General features: G+C 39.8%; 1 protein-coding gene across 1 annotated transcript in view; it reads left to right on the top strand.

Moving 5' to 3' along the window:
• The window catches only part of gmpr2 (guanosine monophosphate reductase 2), a 33,079-nt gene extending 8,967 nt beyond the window's left edge, over positions 1–24,112 (top strand). Inside the window, exons 5-10 of the mRNA XM_060936813.1 lie at positions 7,467–7,640; positions 12,651–12,732; positions 12,935–13,041; positions 13,151–13,193; positions 18,113–18,272; positions 22,706–24,112. Coding sequence (XP_060792796.1) covers positions 7,467–7,640; positions 12,651–12,732; positions 12,935–13,041; positions 13,151–13,193; positions 18,113–18,272; positions 22,706–22,895 — 756 coding nt within the window. The 3' untranslated portion in view covers positions 22,896–24,112. The remainder of the gene's footprint in view (positions 1–7,466; positions 7,641–12,650; positions 12,733–12,934; positions 13,042–13,150; positions 13,194–18,112; positions 18,273–22,705) is intronic.
• Positions 24,113–25,737: the final 1,625 nt, after the last annotated feature.

The following is a 25,737-nucleotide window of genomic DNA, read 5'->3' as shown; positions in this document are numbered from 1 at the left end:
AGAAGACCAAATACCATATTTTCAATCTTGAAAATATTACCTCACTGAAAAAAGGACAAGAAAAATTTCTTATTTTGTGGGCAAGTGGTTAATGGATCCAGTTACGGTAGAATCTGCCATAACCTGGTACAGAACAGAACGGGACGGAACAGTACCGTCACGTATTTTATTATATTTGCTTTCCAGTTTTTTATATGCTGTTGCGTCCCATGTATAACAAGTGTTCCGTCCCTCAATACCATTTTTGTGACCTTTATTTACATAATGTATAATCTTAGCTTTTTTGTTCCAGTTTCACAGAGACATCCGTCACTTCCACCATTTTATTAATCGGTTATTACATTAGTCATCCCGCCTTTATAGATGAACCTGTCTCGTCATGTATGATAAGTCAAGTCAAGTTTATTTGTATAGCGCTTTTAACAATAAACATTGTCACAAAGCAGCTTTACAGAATTTGAATGACTTAAAACATGAGCTAATTTTATCCCTAATCTATCCCCGATGAGCAAGCTTGTGGCGACGGTGGCAAGGGAAAACTCCCTCACATGACATGAGGAAGAAACCTCGAGAGGAACCAGACTCAAAAGGGAACCCATCCTCATTTGGGCAACAACAGACAACATGACTATAACATTAACAGTTTTAACATGAAGACAGTTTCGTTGATGTTATAAACTCTTCATTGATGGAAACTTGAGTGCAAAACTGTTCATGACAACTGCAGTCCTAAAGTTAGCAAATGAACTGTAGTCCTCAGCCATAAAAGCATTACTGTAAGAGTCCAGAGCGTCCTCCAGGTGTGACTTTCAACTGTCCATATGGGGCCGTCCTCCACAGGAGTGATGTGATGAGACTCCAACCAGACATGGGGCACCAGGATGGATCAGGCAGGTCCGAGGAGCAGAAGAGGTCAGCACCTCGATCCCAGGACCAACATGTAACTCAGAGGGACAGATTTGGGGGGGAAGGAACACGGGTTGTTAGGTATGCCCAATGTCACCTGAATAAGTAGGAACAGTATACATATTGCGCTGAGTACAAGCAGGGACTCCGGCAACTAACTATGACAGCAGAACTAAAAGGGGAGAGCCAGAAGGTAACACAGGCATGAGGGAGCCTCATGAGACTGTGTCTCAGCATTTAAATAAAGTTAGGCAAAAAACAAAATATATTGTTTAGTTGTTTTATTGTCAAAACATATAACTTAACTACTATTTATTCATCTATTTTACAATTTCTTGCCCCTTCCCCTACCTCTACTTTTTCGTTTCTTCAGCTGACATTGTATATATTTCAAGTTCTTATCTTTTTTGAAATCCCACACAGGATTTATTTGTGACGTCACGCCGAGGTATATTCTGTAATTGGAGTTCCGGGCTTTTAGATCAATTTCGATTGAAAATATCATGAATATAACGTTAATACAATGTGACGGGATATAATAATACTGGTTAATCAAAGAATACATGACAGTGATGCGTGTGAGTACAAGATGTTAAGTATGAAACCCCTGAATATTTAGAAAACGTAATGTTATTGTAATGTGCCGTCCCGTTCCGGTTCATACTTTCCATACCGGGTTATAGGGGACACCATCAGAAAAAGCTTTATTGCCAAGTAATTGTTGCAACTGCAAGGAATTTGGCTTGGAGTTAAGGTGCTCAATAAATAAATGCTAAGTAAAGATGGTCTCTATTCTAAAATATTAAGAAATAAGAACTACATAAACATGATAAGATATAAAATAAATAAACAACTGTGCAGATAAACAAATGTGCAAATTAGGTAAACAATAAGATAAAATAAATGTGCAAATCAGATAAACAACTGGGGGAGCACAGTAAAATGGGGTCACTGGTTTTGTTTCAGTATAAATAAACAGGTGATTTGTTTTAAAAAATTGTATTCAAAAATGATTTATTTCAAACTTCAAAAGTGTCATGCAAATGTAATAAAGGTGCGGCACAGACTTGTCACTTATCGATGCCGACTCATAAAATACTTTGACGTATTGTTTATGAAGGAAAAAAAGAGATTCAAGATTTACTTTGTCATTTCTCTGAGTATTTGCATACACAGAAAGAAACAAGAGTGTTTCTTATCAGCATCATGCAGTGCAATTAAAAAGTTCAATTGCCAATTATAAATTATCAGTCTCTTAAAATAGAGCTTAAAAAAAACAACCATTCAAACACAATCAACACAAAAAAAACCTAAAAATCAATCAAATGTTCAGACACCCCTTTGAGAAAATAATAATAATAATTTATAGTCCACTTTTTTGCATGAAATTATCAAAAGCACATTACAATACTAACAGTATAATACTAAAAATAAAGAATTGTGTATAATAAAAACAATTAAAAAGATGATTCTTAAAAGATATGTTTCCTAAAAACTAAAAAGCTAATTTTTAAAAAGGTACATTTTAAAGCAAGATTTAAAACTATCCAAAGATGATAAACTGTGCAGTTTGACTGGAAGCACATTCCAGAATTTTGTGGAAATAATAAGACAGTGCTACCACCTGAGCACAATGAATACCACTTGTGTTGCCTTACACTAATCAGTTCACTAATATAAGTTGGTGCCATACCATGCAAAGCCTGAAGTAAAGTCTTAAAATGTATCCTAAACCTAACCAGAAGCCTATGCAGTTCATGAAGAACGGGTGTCGTGTATATATATATTTTTTCGCAGTCCAGTTTCCATCAAATCCTGCGCTCTGATTGGCTGGCGAGTGGGTCCGTATCCTACGATACGGACCCCGGATACGGACCTCTGATGACTCGCTCATTCACAACAACAAACATAGTAGCAATTTTTGTCAACATTTATTTTCGCATTTCTCAGGAGAATAGCATTAATTTTACATCATGGATAGTGACAACGACAGTCTTCACAGCGAAAGCGAGTGTTACTACCTTGAGGAAGAAGAAATAAAAGAAAACATTTCAGGAGAAAGCTAAAAACCTGTAACTTGCTAACGCTGAGCAAAAACATGGCTGAATCCTGAATGACTCAATTTTGTATAAATAGGGGACTACATAGGCAGCAAAATGTAGGGTTTTTTTTCCTGCCATGGAAGTGCACTTGTATACCGAGGAGGAAGCAATTTGCATTACAGCCGTGAATGAGGATTCAAAATGTCATCTCGGCTCAGTTTTCCCTTTTGGGCACTCTTGTTTTCTGTTAGGATTTGGTAAAGAAAAAAAATATTATTTACTAGCTTAAGGTCGGTCCGTATCGTGAAATACTGTGACCTCGGCCTTGAATACCGACCTTGGTCCAGAGGGCCTCGGTCAGTACTTTCAAGACCTTGGTCATGGTATTTCACGATATGGACCTCCCAGCTGGTAAATAACATATATATGACACCCATGTGTGTGTGTAATATATGTACATACATACATACTAGTGCATCTCAAAAAATTAGAATACCATGACAAAGTTCCTTTTTTTCATAATTTAATTCAAAAAGGTAAACTTTCATATATTCTATATTCATTACATGTAAAGTGAAATATTTAAAGCCTTTTTTGTTTAAATTTTGATGATTATGGTTTATAGCTCATGAAAATCAGAAATCCAGTATCTCAAATTATTAGAATATTCCCGAAGATCAATCAAAAAAAGGATTTACAATACAGAAATGTCCAACTTCTGAAAAGTATATTCATTTATACACTCGATACTTGGTTGGGGCTTCTTTACCATGAATTACTGTATCAATGCGATGTGGCATGGAGGTGATCAGTCTGTGGCACTGCTGAGGTGTTATTGAAGCCCAGCTTGCTTTGATAGTGGCCTTCAGTGTATCTGTATTTTTGGGTCGGGTGTTTCTCATCTTCCTCTTGACAATACCCCGTAGATTCTCTATGGGGTTCAGGTCAGGCAAGTTGGCTGGCCAATCAAACACAGTAATATCATGGTCAGCAAACCATTTGGTAGTAGTTTTGGCACTGTGGGTAGGTGCCAAGTCCTGCTGGAAAAGGAAATCAGCATCTCCAAAAAGCTCGTCAGCAGATGGAAGCATGAAGTGCTCTAAAATCTCCTGGTAGATGGCTGTGTTGACTTTGGACTTGATAAAATACAGTGGACTAGGGCTGAACGATTTTAAGAAAAAATTGAATTGCGATTTTTCTGGCAGATATTGCGATTTCGATTTCAACCACGATTTTTTTTCTTTAAATCAAGTTTCAGTGCAAATTAATTAATACAATGAATTCCATAAAGCTAATGCAAGAATGAAAACTGAGGTCAACAGATTTCAAATGTAGGCCTGTTTATTAACATTGAGTGCCTGAGGAACAAGTTATAATAACTTAAAATAAAAAGAGAGCCATCTTTCTTAAGTAAACTTTTGCTTCTTTTACTTTTCCCATCTACAACATATCAGACATAAAAAAAAAGGTTGATCAATGGCTCAGCAGCATCAAAATATTGTACTTTTGTAAAAGAATGTACATAAGCATTATAAATTATAACTAGAGCCAACAATTCCCCTGTGGGAAATAAGAGTGATGCAGTGGCTGTAGCAGTCGCTATTGCAGGGCCCCTCCCTCCTGTGTGTGTGTGAGAGAGAGAGAGAGAGAGCAGCCCCTCCCCCACCTGCGCGCTCAGACACAGAGACAGAGAAAGCGCACTTTTTCCTCACAGTGCTCCCTCCAAACAACGGGGATTTACACGAAAACGGAAGGAGATATTCACAAAATTCTTTCACACTGAGTGCCACAAGGCTTTCCTGAACGTAATTTTTTGTCTGTAGTGTAAAAAATGAGGACAATTTATTGACGAAACAAAACATGGGTCAGTTTAGGAGCACTGAGAAAAACCGCGGCTTTGACGATCCCAAAATCGTGTTGTCTGAGATCGCGATTTTCGGTCGAAAACGATAGATCATTCAGCCCTACAGTGGACCAACACCAGCAGATGACATGGCACCCCAAATCATCACAGACTTTGGAAACTTCACACTGGGCTTCAAACACCTTGGATTCTGTGCCTCTCCACTCTTCCTCCAGACTCTAGAACCGTGATTTCCAAATTAAATGCAAAATGTACTTTCATCTGAAAAGAGGACTTTGGACCACTGAGCAACAGTCCATTTCTTTCTCTCCTTAGCCCAGATAAGACACTTCTGACATTGTCTCTGGCTCAGGAGTAGCTTGATATTAGGAATGTGAAAGTTGTATCCCCTTTCTTGAAGATGTCTGTTCGTGATGGGTCTTGATACATTGACACCAGCCTCAGTCCACTCCTTGTGAAGCTCTCCCAAGTTCTTGAATCAACTTTTCTTGACAATCCTCTCAAGACTGCGGCCATCCCTGTTGCTTGTGCACCTTTTCCAGCCACCCTTTTCAGCAATGACCTTTTGTGGCTTACCCTCCTTGTGGAGGGCATCAGTGATCATCTTTTGGACAACAGTCAAGTCAGCAGTCTTCCCCATGATTGTGGTTGTGTGTACTGAACTAGACCGAGAGATACGCTGTGTTCATACTGTTTTACTCAAACTCGAAATGAAATATTCTAATATTTTGAGATGTTTTTTTTTTTGTTTGTTTTTGTACTGTATGCCATACTGATTAAAATAGAAAAATGCTTGAAACATTTTAGTTTATGTGTAATGAGTCTATAATATATAACATTTTCACTTTCTTAAATAACTGATGGAAAATATTGAACTTTTTCACAATATTCAAATTTTTTGAGATGCACGTGTGTGTGTGTGTGTACTCTGAAGCTTTACTATCTCACAACCTGGTAGTCCAAATAGAAGGCGATTACAATAATCAGTCCTACTTGTAATAAAGGCAGCGAGTTGGCCTAGTGGTTAGCGTGTCCGCCTCTCGATCGGGAGATCGTGAGTTCTACTCGTGGTCGGGTCATACCAGAAGACCATCATAAAAATGGTACCTACTGCCATCTGGCAAGGCACGCTGCAATACAGATGCGAGTGGGGAGTCAAGCTCTCACGGTTATCAGAGGACTAGCTCCCCACTGTAACCCTAGCTATGTAATAGGCGAGAGGCTGAGGGATACGGAAACGGACATCGGCACCGCCCTACTGCGCCATATGGCACAGGAAGGACTTTAGACTTGGAATAAATGCATGCAAGACTATTTCCATCTCATCTCTAGACATAAATTTGCTTACACGCTTAATATTGTAACATCATTAGCTTGGGTGTGGTATAACAGGAATAAAACACTTTGGGATTTGATGTCAGTGCAATATAATTGATTTCAGTATGATAATTACCTCGCCCGGGATGGAGTTTTCGGTCGAGTTTCTCTGTTTTTTTGTTAATGATATCACGGGAAAACGGCTGGATCAATCTTCATGAAACTTTCAGGATAGGTGGGCATTGGTCTCAAATAGAACCTCCAACGTTTTGAGGGTCACCCAGTCAAGGTAACCAAAAGTTCAAAATCGTTTTTGTTGTGGCTACTGCCTCATATAGAGGCGCTAGCCACTACATCATCGTGCTGTAAGAATGTAAGAGTGTAACAGTCGCATACTGCGCATACACGTGTTCCGATTAATATGGCCAGTGAGCGTATACAATTCAGTTCACCATTCGAAATAAATGGACTAGACTAAAGAAATCGCTTTCAGACATGTTTATGCTTATTACAGAGGGAAAGTGCGTTCCACTGAGCTCTAGCGCCGGGCCATTTCCAGGAAATAAGAGTTTGGGTCATGGCGACAGCGTGTGTATGTCAGCCTCAGTTCGGAGGTTTCAGTTTCAAAAACTGTAAGAGTAGAATAATATAAAGTACAGACACTTGGTATATTTTACTTTTGTGATTTTTAAATTGCTAATTTTTGTGGCTACTGCCTCATGGAGTAAATATATATGCTGTATTTACTGTATGGACATGGTATCAGAAAACTATTTTATTTATAAGCAGTAGCTACATGTACTCATAGGGTACCTATTTTTTTTCGTGATATCTTCCTTCATATTCATCATAAGTGCTACCGGGCGAGGTTTGTTTTGCCTGGCAACACTTGTTCTGTTTTAAAGTTGGCTTCATCACACCACCTCATCATGTTTTATTCCTTACTGAGTAATGTAATTACTATTACAGGCGTTTAGCAGATGCTTTTATCCAGAGGACCATACAAGAAGTGCAAAAATTAGGTACAAGAAGTGCTGAACTTCTAGACAAGAAAGTGCCAACTGAACAAGTGATGGAATAACGCATAGAGAAAATTAAAACCCCAGCGGCTAACACTGAGTCATCATGACCAGGCTAGACAGAACACGACCTGGGTTGGTCTAGACTCTAGACCGCTATGCAGTTACACAGTGGGCGGAGAAGCAGGGGAGAGGTGCAGCCTGAAGACGTGGGTCTTCAGGGTGTGCTTGAAGGTGGTTATGCTATAATGATTACACTATAATGCTGCTCTGAAGGTCACATTCCCTTTTTTTCTCTCTCTCTTCCTGTTTTTTCAGAGTGTGGCCGTCAGCACTGGAACAGGCGAGAATGATTTTGACAAGCTTGTGGCCATTTTAGCCGCTGTGCCTCAGATACAGTACATTTGTGTCGACGTAGCGAATGGATATTCGGAGCACTTTGTTCATTTTGTCAAGGACGTGAGGCAGAAGTTCCCCTCACACACCATCATGGTCAGTGGTTCACCCTGTATAGTAAACCCAGAGCATTGTTTATACAGATAGTCAGTGAGAGGATTTTTATGGTTGAGTAGTAGGGATGTAACGATTCATTCGATTCACGATATTGGGTTCATGATTTGATTTTCTCATATTTTTGGAAAAAAAGAAATATATTAAAAAAAGTAACGTTTTCCTATTCTTTACCAACTTAAAACATTCCTTTTGTTAAATAAAAAAAAATCTTTCATTTTCTTAATAACCAACAATAAACATTTACCCACATTTGTTGTAAAGGTTGGAGTAAAATATATAGAGGATATTACACAGTTGCGCAAGGATATGAAGTTTATCTTCGAGTGATGAATACTGTATATATCACGATTGAGTGAAGTGAACTGTGTAATGTTCTTTGTTATATGGACGCATCCACAAAAAAATACACAAATTAATCAAACAAATTTTAATTTTGAACCGGTTTGCCATTTTGACAACACACGTCTGGTCAGTGGGAAAACATTGGGAGTGATGTCATCAGAGTGAAATGTCAGGAATTATTATACATACAGGACACTTTTTCCATGGAATGAAAACATGTATTCTGTTCCCTTCTAGTGGGTTTATTGATAGCATGCAATATTATCATATTGATTATCCTCCCCAATGGAGAATGAGCGTACAATATTGTTAGAATATTGCATGTTGTCAAGACAACACAACGTCACACATCGGCGCTGATGCGAAGATCCAGTAACAAAACTTTTCTGCTGCGCATGCGCACAATCATTTCTTTGTCGGTTGGGAGAGAGAGAAGACGAGGCTAATCCAGCGCTACTGCTTGGTTTAAGCACTAAATAAATAAACTGAAATTGAAGACGCGCTGTACACCTGAAAGGCTACCAAAACTTCATTATACATTCTTCAAGCATATTTACAAGAGAAAAACATGCCAACGGACATCGAAAAACTGGAAAAGAGACACATCAGAGACATAAAACTTCTGCGCTAGTGAGCAACAGTGACAGTTTGTAAACAAACATGGCTGCCAGGTTTGTTCGTTAAAAGCGGAAGATTTTGAGAGAATTTTGGCTGCCAGGTCACTCCGTTGTGTGTAGCTGTTGATTTTAAAAGTAACTAAGTAAATTACACAGGGAAAAAAAAATAATAATAATAATAATATTCAGCTTGACTGCACTAGCATTCGCTAACTCTACACCAGCTGGAAAGTAACTGGACTGCCACGCTAATAGCACCAAGTCACAGGTAAGCTAGCGGTGGCCTTTGAGAATGCTGATATGAAGAGTGTGTATGTATAATAATATTGGCTGGCTTTTTTTTTTCATGGTCTATCAGATACATTCCATTCAGCTACTTGTCTTCGATTTATTCAGTATCATGCTAGCTGAATTAAATAAATATATAGCAGTGTTTTCCCCAGAAAAAAATTAAAGCCCTAAATTCTGGCATGATAAACAGACAATTGAGCGCCAACAGCACGAAGCGAAACTAGGGGGGTCCGGGGGCATGCCCCCCCGTAAAATTTTTTGAAAATAGATGCTCTCGGGTGCATTTTCAGGGTCTCTTGAGAGGTTTTAGATACATGATTATAGGATGGATTTTAACAGTGCTTCAATGATTTCTGACCTAAATAGTATTAATGTATACACATTTGAATTTCACCTTAAAGTTCAACATGCAAGTTAAACTGTTTTGTTATAGATTACTGAGGTATACGATAGATTTTAAAATCTATGGGGATACCTTGCACTTAATTATCTATGATCAAGTAGTGTTGTTACAAAAATGTGCATGAAAATATGAACAGTGGTTTATTCCAGGGCGGCACGGTGGTCTAGTGGTTAGCGCTGTCGCCTCACAGCAAGAAGGTCCTGGGTTCGAGCCCCGTGGCCGGCGAGGGCCTTTCTGTGTGGAGTTTGCATGTTCTCCCCGTGTCCGCGTGGGTTTCCTCCGGGTGCTCCGGTTTCCCCCACAGTCCAAAGACATGCAGGTTAGGTTAACTGGTGACTCTAAATTGAGCGTAGGTGTGAATGAGAGTGTGAATGGTTGTCTGTGTCTATGTGTCAGCCCTGTGATGACCTGGCGACTTGTCCAGGGTGTACCCCGCCTTTCGCCCATAGTCAGCTGGGATAGGCTCCAGCTTGCCTGCGACCCTGTAGAAGGATAAAGCGGCTTGAGATAATGAGATGAGATGGTTTACTCCATCTTCTGCAATCCAGTGAAGAGAATCGATCATCATGACCGCCTGTTGATCACAAAGGGATCTGAACCTCAGAACTGCCACCTTAAAATAAGTTGCTGTATTACTATAACTGTAGTGATTTAGAATGTCTCTGATGCAGTTACCATAATATATGTATAACTAAGATGCACTGAAAAGAAAAGTAAGGCAGCTGCATATTCTCATCTCATCTCATTATCTGTAGCCGCTTTATCCTGTTCTACAGGGTCGCAGGCAAGCTGGAGCCTATCCCAGCTGACTACGGGCGAAAGGCGGGGTACACCCTGGACAAGTCGCCAGGTCATCACAGGGCTGACACATAGACACAGACAACCATTCACATTCACACCTACGGTCAATTTAGAGTCACCAGTTAACCTAACCTGCATGTCTTTGGACTGTGGGGGAAACCGGAGCACCCGGAGGAAACCCACGGGGAGAACATGCAAACTCCGCACAGAAAGGCCCTCGCCGGCCACGGGGCTCGAACCCGGACCTTCTTGCTGTGAGGCGACAGCGCTAACCACTACACCACCGTGCCGCCGCAGAAAGATTATGTATTTATAAAAACATTCATGAAGAGGTTGTGTTAATAAGTGTCTCATGTAGCATAATTTCAAATAATAATGATAAGCGTATTTGGCAGTGTGATGTCACTGTGAGCCTTTAACAAAAGAATAATCCGGAGCCGCCTTTTGTTAAATGGATCCCAGTGACATCACATTGCCAAAAATGCTTATGATGATTATTTGAAATTATGCTGTATTTGACACATTTGGACAACTTGGTGAGAGTGTGTTTATAAGTACATAATCTTTCTGCAAACCCAAACTAATGAATTAAGTTTTCTACTCCTTCAAAGCAGATTAATTCTCCTTGGCTTTTGCTTGCCCCAATGTTGGCCAACCCTCTCATAGTCCATCTTGCTGTCATCCATGCTGATGTGGATCAAACTGTCCAGCGAGTCTTCTCCTAGCTTATTAAAGTCATTCGGTTTTGCCCGTCTGGTGGGGGACAACATCAGCAGCCAATGAGATCGCTTATAATGAATTGGAAACTTCCGGGATGTTTGACATTTTCTTTCGATGTTTTTATTGGACAGTTTGAACACGTGATCTGGATGTAGCCAACAGATTACAGTTTGTTTACATCATACCACGCGGACATATTACTTTGACAGAATCAACAGAAACATTGGAAAAAAAGACCGCTTGTTTAACACAAATATCAATCAGTATGTAAATGGATCTATTATTTGCTCTCCGATGTGTCTAGTTACTTGTGGGTAGGAAATTTTAACGTATCGGTATAAATCTAAGTGTATCGGATTTTAACTAAAGCGACTAAGCGTATCGGCAGGCAGAGCAAGCGTATCGGGCCCGATACACTAAAACGCTTTGGGGAAAACCATGTATATGATAGACCACGAAAAAAAGCCAGCCAATATTATTTAAATATTCTATCCACATTCACTGGATATGAGCAATTGCGCACTCCGATTGGCTACTCTATTACTAAGCTATCAGCTCATATACTGTGAGTAGAGAAAAACAAAATGGCAACGCGTGTTGCTGAACCAACCAAGGACAAAATAAAAAGTCTATTCGAAAACAAAACCCCCAAAAATACAAAAAAAAGCAATGAAATGAACGTATTTGATGGTAAGACTGTATCTTTTTTTTATTTTTCAAGAATTATTATTACAGCATTTTTCACAAACTGCTACTGTTATTTCACCAGTTTGTTTACATTCTAAGCAGAAATTTTGTTGGACGTTTTGTATAAAGTTTTTCTTTATCGAATTTCCAAAAAATAAAAATATTCCGTTTCTCAAAATCCAGTGAATGTGGATAGAAAAAAAAACAGTTATTCCACTCAATCTCGTCGTACATGGCTTATAGCTAATTCGGTGCTACGCAGCTCGTCAGCTATCGGCTCATGTACAACTTGATTTTGTGGAGTAACTGTTAAATATGTTACTCAGATCCGTGATGTATTTCGTGTGAAAAATACGAGTTTTTCAACAGAAGAAGATAAACTTCATATCTTCAAGCCAACATGTGATTTTATTTTTATTATATTGACACATTCACAGACAAAAAGTACCCAAGTTTATCAAAACAGTTGATTGATTTCCTCAATGAGTGACACATTTATGTCACGGTTTTGATTCTCGATGTCCTGGATGTAGTTTGTATGAAAAATACTGGCATATTTCCCAGTAAAACACTCATTCATATAATAAAATTAAATATAATAGCCTGTTAACTAAAATATTCCTTTTATTATAAATGAAAAAGTTAATAATGAATAGGCCTTTTTAATAACCATTTATGAACGTTTGTACTACCGTCATTGATTTCTCTTCTTTAGCTTTTAGTGGTCTGTAAAAAGAGAGCTGTGGTTTTTCTTGTTAAATCTATTTCTACAGTCAGTTGCGCAAGAGTTCTTTCCCATTTTAGATCCTTTTTTTTTTTGTTTGTTTGTGTGTGTGCGCGCGCATGCCCCTTTGCTGCGTTAGTACTGTGTTACTTCCGCCTAGAGTGAAGTCATGTGCATTGCTGCTATTGTACGTTGTTTTGCCATCTATTGTCTGAACAACACAATTACAGTTAGGAAAAATTAAGGGATGCGCAGTCTGATAATAATCATGATTCCATTTTTATATCATTGAGTTGAATCATTTTGAAAAATGTATTGCGATTTATTGTCACATGATTAATCAATAGGCATGTAACGATATGGCAGTGGGATTGTTATAACCATGGTTGTACTCTTCTGCCAAGGCTGGTAATGTGGTCACGGGAGAGATGGTGGAGGAGCTGATTCTCGCTGGTGCCGACATCATTAAAGTGGGCATTGGTCCAGGTGATAAAACAAAATCATGCCACTCAGTTTGTATGGATTGGTTTTGGGTTAAACAGCTTTGCTTTGGTTAATGATGTAAACATCACACACTGTATATTGTCGTTTATTATGTATATGTCTTAATTTATCTGACATACTGTACATTATTTATAACATACAAAATGTAGTTGATGTGCATCATATATGCTGGTTTTCTGTGCAGGCTCAGTGTGTACAACCCGTAAGAAGACAGGCGTAGGCTACCCTCAGCTGAGTGCTGTAATCGAGTGTGCTGATGCTGCACATGGCCTGGGTGGACACATCATCTCTGTGAGATACAGTTATCTGCTTCGGCTACATTAGCCAGCCAAAGCATTTACGTAGGAGAGCAGATATTCTTGCTAGATTTTAATGCTTGTTTTTATGGTTTCTCACCCAGGATGGAGGATGTACCTGTCCTGGTGATGTCTCGAAGGCTTTTGGTATGTCTCACTGCTCTGGAATATGACACAATCTGTTTACTGTCTACTAGCATTTTGCTTTCAGTTATTAACAATTATTTGCTGAAGGTGAAGTGAATATTGGTAATAATAGCAGAGACAAAATCGAGGTTATTATTCACTGAGGCGGATAATTGTTTTAGTATAAATACACAGATGATTATTTTTTTAAAATTGTATTTAAAAAAATAATTTATTTCAAACGTCAAAAGTGGCATGCAAATGTAATAACAGCGCAGCACAGACTTGTCATCTACGTCGACTCACAAAATACTTTGTTTTGAAATCAGTAAAATAAATCACAATTCCATCTTACCTTTGAATAGTTTTAGACTAAACTTCACAGTATCTTTAGTGCTTTTAGGAACAGCATTTTCTTTCATAATCTGTAATTCTTCCTCACTTATGGTGACGAAGTGATTAGCCGCCATTTTGCCGAGTTGTTCAAGGTGATTATCAAGAAATGGTCCAAGTTTCTCGACTAATTGGCGCATGCAATTTTCTATAATCACCTGCATATTTATACTAAAATCATTTAATCTTAAAATGCCACGATTAAAAGTATTATTGTAAACAGGGGACAGATTTTGTGTTTTATGATATGCATCCCAATACTTCAGAAAGATATGAGAACACTATCGACAGTACCAGTCAAGTTTGGACACACCTTCTAATCCAGTGTTTTTTCTTTAATTGTATTAATTAAAAGTCACTTCATGTCTTAAAGTAATGATGGATGTCGTTTCTCTTTACTTAGTTGAGCGGTTCTTAACATACAGTGGTGCTTGAAAGTTTGTGAACCCTTTAGAATTTTCTATATTTCTGCATAAATATGACCTAAAACATCATCAGATTTTCACACAAGTCCTAAAAGTAGATAAAGAGAACGCAGTTAAACAAATGAGACAAAAATATTATACTTGGTCATTTATTTATTGAGGAAAATGATCCAATATTACATATCTGTGAGTGGCAAAAGTATGTGAACCTTTGCTGTCAGTATCTGGTGTGACCCCCTTGTGCAGCAATAACTGCAACTAAACATTTCCGGTAACTGTTGATCAGTCCTGCACACCAGCTTGGAGGAATTTTAGCCCATTCCTCCATACAGAACGGCTTCAGCTCTGGGATGTTGGTGGGTTTCCTCACATGAACTGCTCGCTTCAGGTCCTTCCACAACATTTCGATTGGATTAAGGTCAGGACTTTGACTTGGCCATTCCGAAACATTAACTTTATTCTTCTTTAACCATTCTTTGGTAGAACGACTTGTGTGCTTAAGGTCGTTGTCTTGGTGCATGACCCACCTTCTCTTGAGATTCAGTTCATGGACAGATGTCCTGACATTTTCCTTTAGAATTCACTGGTATAATTCAGAATTCATTGTTCCATCGGTGAAGGCAAGCCGTCCTGTCCCAGATGCAGCAAAACAGGCCCAAACCATGATACTACCACCACCATGTTTCACAGATGGGATAAGGTTCTTATGCTGGAATGCAGTGTTTTCATTTCTTCAAACATAACACTTCTCATTTAAACCAAAAATTTCTATTTTGGTTTCATCCGTCCACAAAACATTTTTCCAATAGCCTTCTGGCTTGTCCACGTGATCTTTAGCAAACTGCAGATGAGCAGCAATGTTCTTTTTGGAGAGCAGTGGCTTTCTCCTTGCAACCCTGCCCTGTACACCATTGTTGTTCAGTGTTCTCCTGATGGTGGACTCATGAACATTAGCCAATGTGAGAGAGGCCTTCAGTTGCTTAGAAGTTACCCTGGGGTCCTTTGTGACCTCGCCCACTATTACACGCCTTGCTCTTGGAGTGATCTTTGTTGGTCGACCACTCCTGGTCCTAAATGACCCATCCCACCCACTGTACAGTGAGTTCCAGCCTCTCCCCTCAGGCTGTAGGTTTAAGATGCCTGTATGTAAAACAAAGCGATATAGAAACAGTTTTGTCCCAGCAGCTATTTATTTATTTATTCTGTCTGGAGCATTTGTCTGTCTGTATGTCAGTTTGTTGTCCTTCTCTTGTTATTGTCTTCTGTCATTAGTATTGTGTTGTGTGTATGCTTTTAGTAGTGTGTGTGTGTGTGTGTGTGTGTATGCTTTTACCTGCAACTAAATCTACCCTCGGGTATAAATAAAGTTACCTTACCTTACCAATGGTCTTGAATTTCCTCCATTTGTACACAATCTGTCTGACTGTGAATTGGTGGAGTCCAAACTCTTTCGAGATGGTTTTGTAACCTTTTCCAGCCTGATGAGGATCAACAACGCTTTTTCTGAGGTCCTCAGAAATCTCCTTTGTTGGTGCCATGATACACTTCCACAAACATGTGTTGTGAAGATCAGACTTTGATAGATCCCTGTTCTTTAAATAAAACAGGGTGCCCACTCACACCTGATTGTCATCCCATTGATTGAAAACACCTGACTCTAATTTCACCTTCAAATTAACTGCTAATCCTAGAGGTTCACATACTTTTGCCACTCACAGATATGTAATATTGGATCATTAACATTAGGCGGCACGGTGGTGTAGTGGTTAGCGCTGTCGCCTCACAGCAAGAAGGTCCGGGTTCGAGCCCCGTGGCCGGCGAGGGCCTTTCTGTGCCGAGTTTGCATGTTCTCCCCGTGTCTGCGTGGGTTTCCTACGGGTGCTCCGGTTTCCCCTACAGTCCAAAGACATGCAGGTTAGGTTAACTGGTGACTCTAAATTGACCGTAGGTGTGAATGTGAGTGTGAATGGTTGTCTGTGTCTATGTGTCAGCCCTGTGATGACCTGGCGACTTGTCCAGGGTGTACCCCGCCTTTCGCCCGTAGTCAGCTGGGATAGGCTCCAGCTTGCCTGCGACCCTGTAGAACAGGATAAAGCGGCTAGAGATAATGAGATGAGATGTTATTTCATAGTTTTGGTGTCTTCAGTATTGTTCTACAATGTAGAAAATAGTCACAATACAAAAAAGCCTAAGAATGAGTAGGGGTGTCCACACTTTTGACTGGTCCTGTATACGTAGGTTTGCCTTTATACTTGTTTTGGTAGGTTGTCTGTAAAGCTCCAAATACATCACATTTGATTGCTATTTTGTCTTCCATGGAAAAAAAAAAGTCAAGGCCTATCCTTCTGCATTACAGCCAAAGGTTGAGAAACTAGCAGTGTGTATGGGACAAGGTGCACACAGAGTAATCATGGTCCACCATGTCTATTGATAGAAAGTGCGATGATATCCTTTGTGTCAGTGGCGGATACTGGGCAACTGGGCTTGGCTCCAGTTCCTCTGGTGGACACACCAGTACCATTGCTTGTGAAGAAACACAACATGCTGACCTGCACAGCATACAGATATTCACTGACCTGAGACTGTATGGACAAATCGGAGCATGTGTGATTATGGCTGCAGGAATTTCAAGTGGACAGGCTGCCATGCACAGGCTTTGTATGTCTGGGTAACACCACGGTGCTGGTGCTATCAATTACTGTTTTTCAGTCATGACACAAAGGTATGTGTTAATGATGGTGAAAAGAGCATATGTTCACAACTTGAGTTTATGTTAGCAGCAGTTTCCTTCTTTTGGGGCATGTCTTTGGGTGTCCTGATTGCATAAGGGACGACTATCACAAGAGACACCACCCAGCAGGGATAGGATTGTACATGTAAGGGCTTTAAATTGAAGAACGTGTGGCAAAGTAAGCTGGAACTTCAACATCATATCAATAGTATTCAAATGAAAGCTGTGTGGCTAGCTCTGGATTCAGAAAACCTCAACAATATCACAATAGTGTCTTAGGCAGCTGGGCCATAGAAGGTTCACGCTGCATGCTGCACGCTACACGTTCACGTGAAGAACCGGACCCTGGGCCATTAAACTTCATGCTTGGATGTTCACGTGTTGTGTCTGTTCTACTTTGACCGAGTAACCAACAATATGGACTCTTCGGATGACGACGATTGCCTCATTCTGCTTTTACTGAGACAGAGGAAGAGAAAAAGGAACAGAATTTGGAGCCGAGAACACTTCCTTCTGAGAGAAACCCGTGGTGAATTTCACCGAACATTCTATAATCTGCTTGACAATCCCGATGAAGAACTATTTTTCAATTATACCATTCAATTATATTTTTTCTGAAGTTTTCCCCTGAAAGCATAGAGTTATCTCCCTAGACCCGTTCTGATTGGCTGGCGCGGCGGTGACCGCATGCATTGACTGGAATTTCCATCTTCACGCCCAGAAAAAAGTGTGCATGTTCATTTCACGCTTCACGCGTGAAGTGTGCAGCGTGCAACGTGAACGCCGTTCTATGGCCCAGAGCAAGTCATGCTACGTTTGTCCACTTTTCTTTACACGCGTGTAGTGTGCAGCGTGCAGCGTGAACCTTCTATGGCCCAGCTGCCTTATATCTAAACCCAAAGTAAGGAAAAGGTCTTGGAGGGCATGCAAACAGTGGAATTGGATGGATTCTCATCTTCTGTCTGTAGGTTGTTCAAACTGGATAAAGGGGTTTACAAAATCAGAGTTGCCCTAGATATGGGGGTTGGCGCATTATCAACGTACTGTATACTGTGGTTAAGGAACAGGGAGGGGCAAGTGCTCTGGACAGGTATGAATGTGGTGCCAATGAAAAGTATAAATATAGAATGAGAAGTTACAAAGAGAGCTGATTCTCCAGCTGAGTAGAGGACCAGTGATGTTTTTGGTGACTTGTGTGGAAGAAAATGGCAAGATGACAAACAAGATGTAGTCATGGACATGTATGATCTTCAATGATCACCGTAAAACCACCGACGCAAAGAACTTACAAATCCCACTTACGTTTACCTACCGATTCTCATGTTTGTTTTGTGGTCTGTGTGTAATATTCTCTGAACTATATTTGATTGTCTATGTTGTGTGATGGACAGGTGCGGGGGCAGACTTCGTGATGCTGGGTGGGATGTTAGCAGGTCACTGTGAAAGTGGGGGTGAGACCATTGAGAAAAACGGCAAAAAGTACAAACTGTTCTATGGCATGAGCTCCGATACGGCCATGAAGAAGCATGCAGGAGGAGTCGCAGAGTACAGGTGAGAGAAAAACTGGCAGAATACTGAGTTCAGGAGAGAAAAATCAGAATGTAAGGTCATTCCACCATGTTATAACCTGTAATGCTATCAGACAGGATATCAGGCAGCATGCGGTAAAGATGTATTCTCTAATTCCTATTGTCTTAGGTACCAGTCCCTGGAAATGATTTTCAGAGAGAACAGCTGTGATTAGATTATTATTAAAGAATAATAAATAAATCTGCTGTGATGCACAGTATAATGCATGTGATTTTATATCCCTGATTCCAAAAAAAGCTGGGATGCTGTATAAAATGTAAATAAAAACGGAATGCAGTGATTTGCAAATCTTTTTCAACCTACATTCAATTGAATACAATACAAAGACAAGATATTTAATCAGGGTTCATACGGGTGCTTGAAATCCTTGAAAATGCTTGGATTTCAATGTCCTGATTTCAAGGTTTGAAAAACGCTTGAATTTTGGGTCAAGTGCTTGTAAATGCTTGAAATTGTTAGCATATTTCTCGGAAGTCTGACTCAATAGACCACCATTAAATGGAAAGAAATAAAATAAAAGAAATAAAATAAGTCGGATTAAAATCACGCCTACACAGCTCACTCTGGGCTTCACGTGAACTTTTGTTTGTGATCTGTCGTCGTATCGATAGTTGTCATGTTATGCATAGATTGTGTCACGTCGCCCCCAAGAGGACACAGGGTTTTTTCTAGAAAAATTTAGTATGAGGGCGCTCACCATGGCGAGGGAGCGAAGCGGGGGGGGGGATGGTGCCGGTTGTCCCCCCCCCCCCCTCTCCGCCGTGCGAAGCCTTTGAAAAATTGAGGCTACAGTGGGACATTCTGAGGCTATCTGAGAGGGAAATTGTAACAAATTGTCTGTCAACATTGAAAAGAGAGAAGTAATCATCTTCTGCCCGGACAGTCTTCGGCTTTCTTCCGTTTCGTGGCGCGGGATGACATCTTTAAATGCCCAAGTGTCAACAAAAACAACTCGCGAACTACTTCTGTCAAAAGCTCCCGCGCCGGTGGGTGAAAGGTCATTCAGTCTCGAGAAATCTCACTCTACAAGTCAGCTGACCTTGTATGTAACCCATGTCAAATCTCGCGAGAGCAGCCACGACAAGTAAACAAACATGGCGCCTCAGTCTGGAAAACGCCAATTCGGATCGTTTTTGCACCGTCTGGCGGTGTATCTGCTATGATTGGAATATTTTTGGAGTAATTATAACGTATTTGATGATCAGACACATTGTCACGTGGTGTTGCTGGGATGTTTTCACGGAGAAACGATCGTTTTGAGAGATTGCATGTTGTGCTGTAGCATACAAGTGCATGGCCTAAGTGTGACTTGGGGTTCAATCGGCATTTCGGTAAGAGGGCGCACGCCGAGAGTAAGAGGGCGCAGTGCCCCGTTCCCCGGTTTAGACGAAAGCCTGGGACAGTGGTCCAACATGCCGGGAGGTTGTCGTTTCAACGAACGTTGGCTGGTAAATGAAAAGTATAAACTCTGGATAAAACGTGGACCAAATCCACGCATAGCCTGCTGCAAAGTATGCAAAAAAGACATCCAGATTTTCGCAATGGGAGAGTCAGCGCTCTCTAGTCACATGAAAGGTGTCACAGAGATGATTAGCCCTACACCATGATTTGTTTGCTAAGCGTTAGCTACATGTTACACCTAAACATAGAAGCACTAAATGTGATATTAGTGCTAGGATTACATGTCAGTTTTGGACAGTTGTTATCGGCAATGTAAAGAACAATGCCAGCGTTTCTCAACGGTAAATTAATGTAATTAAGAACTTACCGCAACTGAAAATTTAAGCACAGCTGACGTTGGCACATAACATAGCTAACGCATTTATACAGTGTGTGTTATAGCCCAGTTGCAAGGTTGTGACTGACTAAAAAAAAAATTGACGTTTATATTTTCATGTGTTTTGTAGTCGGATTTTGTTTTAGCTGGTAATAGGTGGATGTGTTTGATTAAAAGTATTACCCTTCATAATGTATGTTTTTAGGCAATTTACTGCCTATAGCCAACTGCTCTCCACTCTAGAAGGCAATGTTTAGGCTGTTTGATTTGGCATGATGTGATCATTGACTGCATATATGAGGGAGCTGCATCTTCTTACTGTAAATATTATTAACAATACCAATTTTAATGGAGGAGAGGTTACAAAGAAATGAAATGCATTTTCCCCAGAAGAACATTAGATGGATGTACCCATATTTTAAAATGATATGCATGCCTGCAGCAGTGTTTGGCACACCCCGTGGTAATTGTCATGCATCTCTTATTGTCTTATTGCTGTAAAGAGAGAAAATGTTTTAGAAGTTATAGTTAAGGGTGATTTTACTTTTAACAGTGTGGGCCCGAGTTGATACAAGATCGTTTTAGCATCTTACTGATACTTGAGAGTAAACAGTTTGAAATATAATTTTCCTTGTTTTTTGATGTTAGGAAAAAAGCATCAAGATCTGCTAATTGTGTTAAAAAAAAGCTCCATAGTCATTATCATAGCCACAGTTATAACCTTAGTTGTCAAGCAAGTTCTGCTTACTTAAAAGTGACTGACATTGTCAATGTGACAATCTTCCCCTTTAATTTGTTATCCTGTTAATTTGGGAAAGTTTTGTTAATAAATAAACACATGAAATGGCCATTTTGAGGGTGCATGAATTTGTATCACATTATGCAATTTACAACTTCTTAAAGGAGAAATATGGTCTAAATCAGTCCATAGCTCTGCTGTTCGAGGTCACAAAGAGCTGTCAGTAAGAAAAAGAATGAGTAAAATTTTCTATAACATACACCAAATACAGAATCAGCAGCCAACTAATGAAATGGGGCACAGTAGCTCATTTTCTATGCCCCATTTAGTTAATGTTAGCTGCCGGTTCGATATTCGGCCTAGGTTGTATCAGATTTTCTAGTTCTTTTTCCCACAGGCAGAACTCAGTGACCTCAAACAAACAAAGGGCTATGGATTGAATCACATGAGATTTCTCCTTTAATGGTACTGGAAAAACTGGAAAATTGACCTTGAAAGTCCTTAAAAAGTGCTTGAATTTGATTGTAAAAAATGTGTACGAACCCTGTTAATGTTCAAAATGATTAAACTTTTTTTGGCTTTTGTAAATATAAACCCATTCTGAATTTGATGCCTGAAACACCATGTTCCAAGTTGTGACAGGGGCAACAAAAGACTGGGAAAGTTTTGGAATGCTCAAAAAAACCCACCCATTTTGAACATTCTACAGGTAAACAGATTAATTGGTAATTGGAAAGGCTCAGTAGTTCACAAGCAAGGATGGGGTGAAGTTCACCACTTTTACCCCTTTTTGACCAACAGGGAATGGGTTCCGTTCTTGTTCGGCCAACAAATTTTGAGCCGTTCGGAACATTTCAACCAAAAATAAACTGGTTCAGCTGGTTGTTCCAGTGTGAACTATGACAAAATCAGAGGGCGTGTCGTTAGTTTGGAGAGGAGGCGGAGCACAGCAATGGAGAACACAATGGAAGAGGATACATCTTCAGAAAAAGAACCAAAAACAAATAACATCCATAAACACTGCCAAAATCTTTGGCCCTGAGCTCATCTGAGATGGACTGACACAAAATGGAAAGTGCTGTGGTCTGAGGAGTCCACATTTTGAATTATTTTTGGAAATCATGGACTTTGTGCCCTCCGGGCTAAAAAGACCATCCAGATTGTTACCAGCTCAAAGTTCAAAAGCCAGCATTTGTGATGGTATGGGGGTGTGTTAGTGCTCATGGCATGGGTACAATAAGTTGCATATCTGTGAAGGCTTTATTAATGCTATAAGGTATATGCTACATGTTTTGGAGCAACATATGCTGCCATCCAGATGATGTCTTTTTCAGGGACATCTCTGTTTATTCCAGCAAGACAATGTAAAGCCACATTCTAAACGTGTTACAACAGCGTGGCGTTGTAGTAAAAGAGTGCAGGTGCTAATCTAGCCTGCCTGCCTGTCATTGAAAATTTATGGCACATTATGAAGCGCAAAATATGACCACAAACACCCCGAATTGTTGAGCAGCTGAAATTGTAGCTCAAGCAAGAATGAGAAATAATTTCACCCTCGAAACTTCAACAGTAATCAAATTCAGAATGAGAGTATAATTACAAAAAACAATAAAATGTATCAGTTTGAACATTAAATATCTTGTCTTTGTATTGTATTCAATTGAATATGGGTCAAAAAGGATTTGGAAATCATTGCATTCTGTTTTCATTTACATTTTATACAGTGTCCCAATTTCTTTTTATGACTCGGGGATGTAAAAGTGCTTATTAAAAACACACAATTGTGCAATAACAAGTTAACCATTTACCTGTCCGAGTGTATGTTGAGCATGCTTAAGGGTAAGACAAGTGTCTCTCTCTCTCTCTATGTGGATACAGGGCGTCTGAGGGGAAGACAGTGGAGGTGCCCTATAAAGGGCCAGTAGACGTCACTGTGAAGGATGTACTGGGTGGAGTTCGCTCCACCTGCACCTATGTGGGAGCTGCTAAGCTGAAGGAGCTGAGTCGCCGTACCACCTTCATTAGAGTGACTCAGCAATTAAACACTGTGTTTGGGAACAGTGACTGAGACATCACTGTTGCTCATGAGTGCTGGTCTGGTCTGACAGATTTACTGCAGTAGTTAAAGAGCTAAACAATGTCAGGTTCATGCAAAAGTTTAGAATTTGTACAACTTTTGTAGTCATTCTGTAGTAAACAACTGGCATTCAGACGCAAACTGCACACAACGACAAACCTCACAGCTTTTCCTGCAGCGGTGTTCTGGTTGTGGCTCACATGGCTAAGAGAAATTCACTTGCTTAGCCTTCATATAAAGACTTAACTGTACAGTTTGGTTTGAAAGTGTCTTGAGAATTTAAAACATTTTATCTTTTAACTGAAAGTGTTCCTTCAATTTAATACTCCAGGAAATATTCAAGGAAGTCTCTCTCATACCGTGTGTGTGTATGTGTATATATATATATATATATATATATATATATATATATATATATATATATATACACACACCAGACTTCACTGCCCTTCTTTGACACGGTGTCTTAACAACAAGCCAAACCTTATTCAAGAGCCTTCTGATTTTATCCATTTATTTTAGTAACTGCTTTGAGATTTTTTTTTTTCATGTTTTTAAAAAAATAAATTATCTGGATTAACAGTGTTTTCCCCAACCAGGACCAATTTTTTTTCCATTCCACATGATTTATTATGATGAATGTCTTTTAAATGTCCTCTATTCACTGGTTAATAAAGATGACTGTCCTCAGTAATGCAGTGATCTTGTTGCTGGTTTGTTTAACTGTTTGGTTGTATATGTGTGTGTGTGTGTGTTTAAATAATTCTGATCATTCCAACAAAACTTTTATTCTAAGGGCCCCGGTTTAAAGGCTTAAAATAACTGTTAGGAAATGTTAGTAACAGTTGGGCTTCTTGGAATAGTTGTTTATTGCATTTCACATAATAGTATCATGTGTGAATCCCATTTTACACCAAAAGGGCATGAAGGGTTTATTCCTGTATTTTTCCTGCACTGGTTTAGAAAATATAATGTACAAATATCTTTAAATCTTACGAACATGCATTACCGTACTAGATCAGATGTGATTTTCACTTCTACTCTCTGTGGCAGTTTTAAAGGTTTTACCTGATACCAGAACACTCACTGTTCCAGTAGTCTGCACACTCAAATACTGCCCATGTGCTGTTTAGATTATGGGCATAAATATGTGTAATTTGTAGTGTGCTATAATTTTGAATAAATATCCTGATTTAATTTTAACTGCTGCTCTGCACTCTGTCAGTGTCTGGTGTAAAGTGCACTTGGTGTGTTGAATGTAATGTTACAGCAGTCTGGTGTAAAATGGGCTTAAGAGGAGCTCTGTTTGAGCTTCATGTACAGAGGAGGAGGTGAGAGAGCTGGACAGACTAAAGGACTAAAGCTGTGCTGCATCACTAGAAAGAGAGGACGTGAGAGCTACAATCTTACTGACATCACTATAAGCAGGCAGTCGAATGATATTGTGGGTATTTCAGGATATTAATAAAAGTTCAAATCACTAACACGTAGATGAAAGAAGTTTAAACTTAAAAAAATTAAAAAATCAATTTGGGATTTCATTCCAAAATAAATCTTGAACGCCATTGAAAATCACATGATAATTACAAAGATATCAATGAGTTAATATACAACTCATTCAGGGTGGGTTGTTCCATCCATCCATCCATCTGTAACCACTTATCCTGTACAGGGGTCATGGGCAAGCTGGAGCCTATCCCAGCTGACTATGGGCGAGAGGTGGGGTACACCCTGGACAAGTCGCCAGGTCATCACAGGGCTGACACACAGAGACAAACAACCATTCACACCTATGGTCAATTTAGAGCCACCAATTAGCCTAACCTGCATGTCTTTGGACTGTGGGGGAAACTGGAGCACCCAGAGGAAACCCACACAGGGAGAACATGCAAACTCCACACAGAAAGGCCTCTTTGGCCACTGGGCTCGAACCCAGAACCTTCTTGCTGTGAGGCAACAGTGCTAACCACCGTACCACCTGTATTACAGTTTTTCTCAAATGCTAAAACACATTTCACAAACGTTTCCTCTATGTTCCCCAATGTCTAAACACAACACCCTTTTCTAAAGCTACATAAACACAACCACACCTTCTCACTTCAAAACTAAAACTTTCACACCAAAAGAGCAGCTCAAAGCTTTCAAAAATGTAAACACTATACACATCATTACACACTACAGCAAAACAATTGAAAACACAATGCTCAATTTGTGAGAAGGTTCTTTGTTTCATAACTGCCAATGCATATTTTTTGAAACTTTACAGTAACGGATCTTAGATCTCTGTAGAGGATTAGGCATTTAGATTTGTGAGTTTCATATGAAGAGTATAAATCTATAGAAAATACTGCATGTACACTACTGTAACACAACTCAATGCAAAAACAGAATCTACTGCACACAACAGTACTCTTGAAAACATGTTCAGGATGTGAAGTTTTTTTATTTACTTTATTCACACCACACACACACCACAATCACTGTGCAGCATCATGTCGCTGAGCTGCATCAGGCCACATCACCTCATCCACATCGCAGGCTATATTCTCTCTTGCCAGGCACCACGGGAAAAACGCCCTGGAATGGCGCATCCATCCTTGGAAGGCCTCCACTGGGATGTCACCACAGGCCAGCTCCATTGCCCTTAGGAGGTTCTCTCTAGTGTATGGTTGTCTGTCATAAACCTTCCATCTCCACGATGAGAAGAACTCCTCTATAGGGTTCAGGAAAGGGGAGTAGGGTGGCAGACAGACATTTAAAAACTGGTTACTGTTGGTGATGAACCACTCTCTGATTTGGTTTGTTCTGTGGAAGCGGACATTGTCCCAAATGA

The sequence above is a fragment of the Neoarius graeffei genome, chromosome 1 (genome assembly GCF_027579695.1).
Source record: "Neoarius graeffei isolate fNeoGra1 chromosome 1, fNeoGra1.pri, whole genome shotgun sequence".
Lineage (NCBI taxonomy): Eukaryota > Metazoa > Chordata > Actinopteri > Siluriformes > Ariidae > Neoarius > Neoarius graeffei.
Note: the sequence above shows the minus strand (reverse complement) of the source record. Positions and strands in the feature narration are given on the sequence as shown.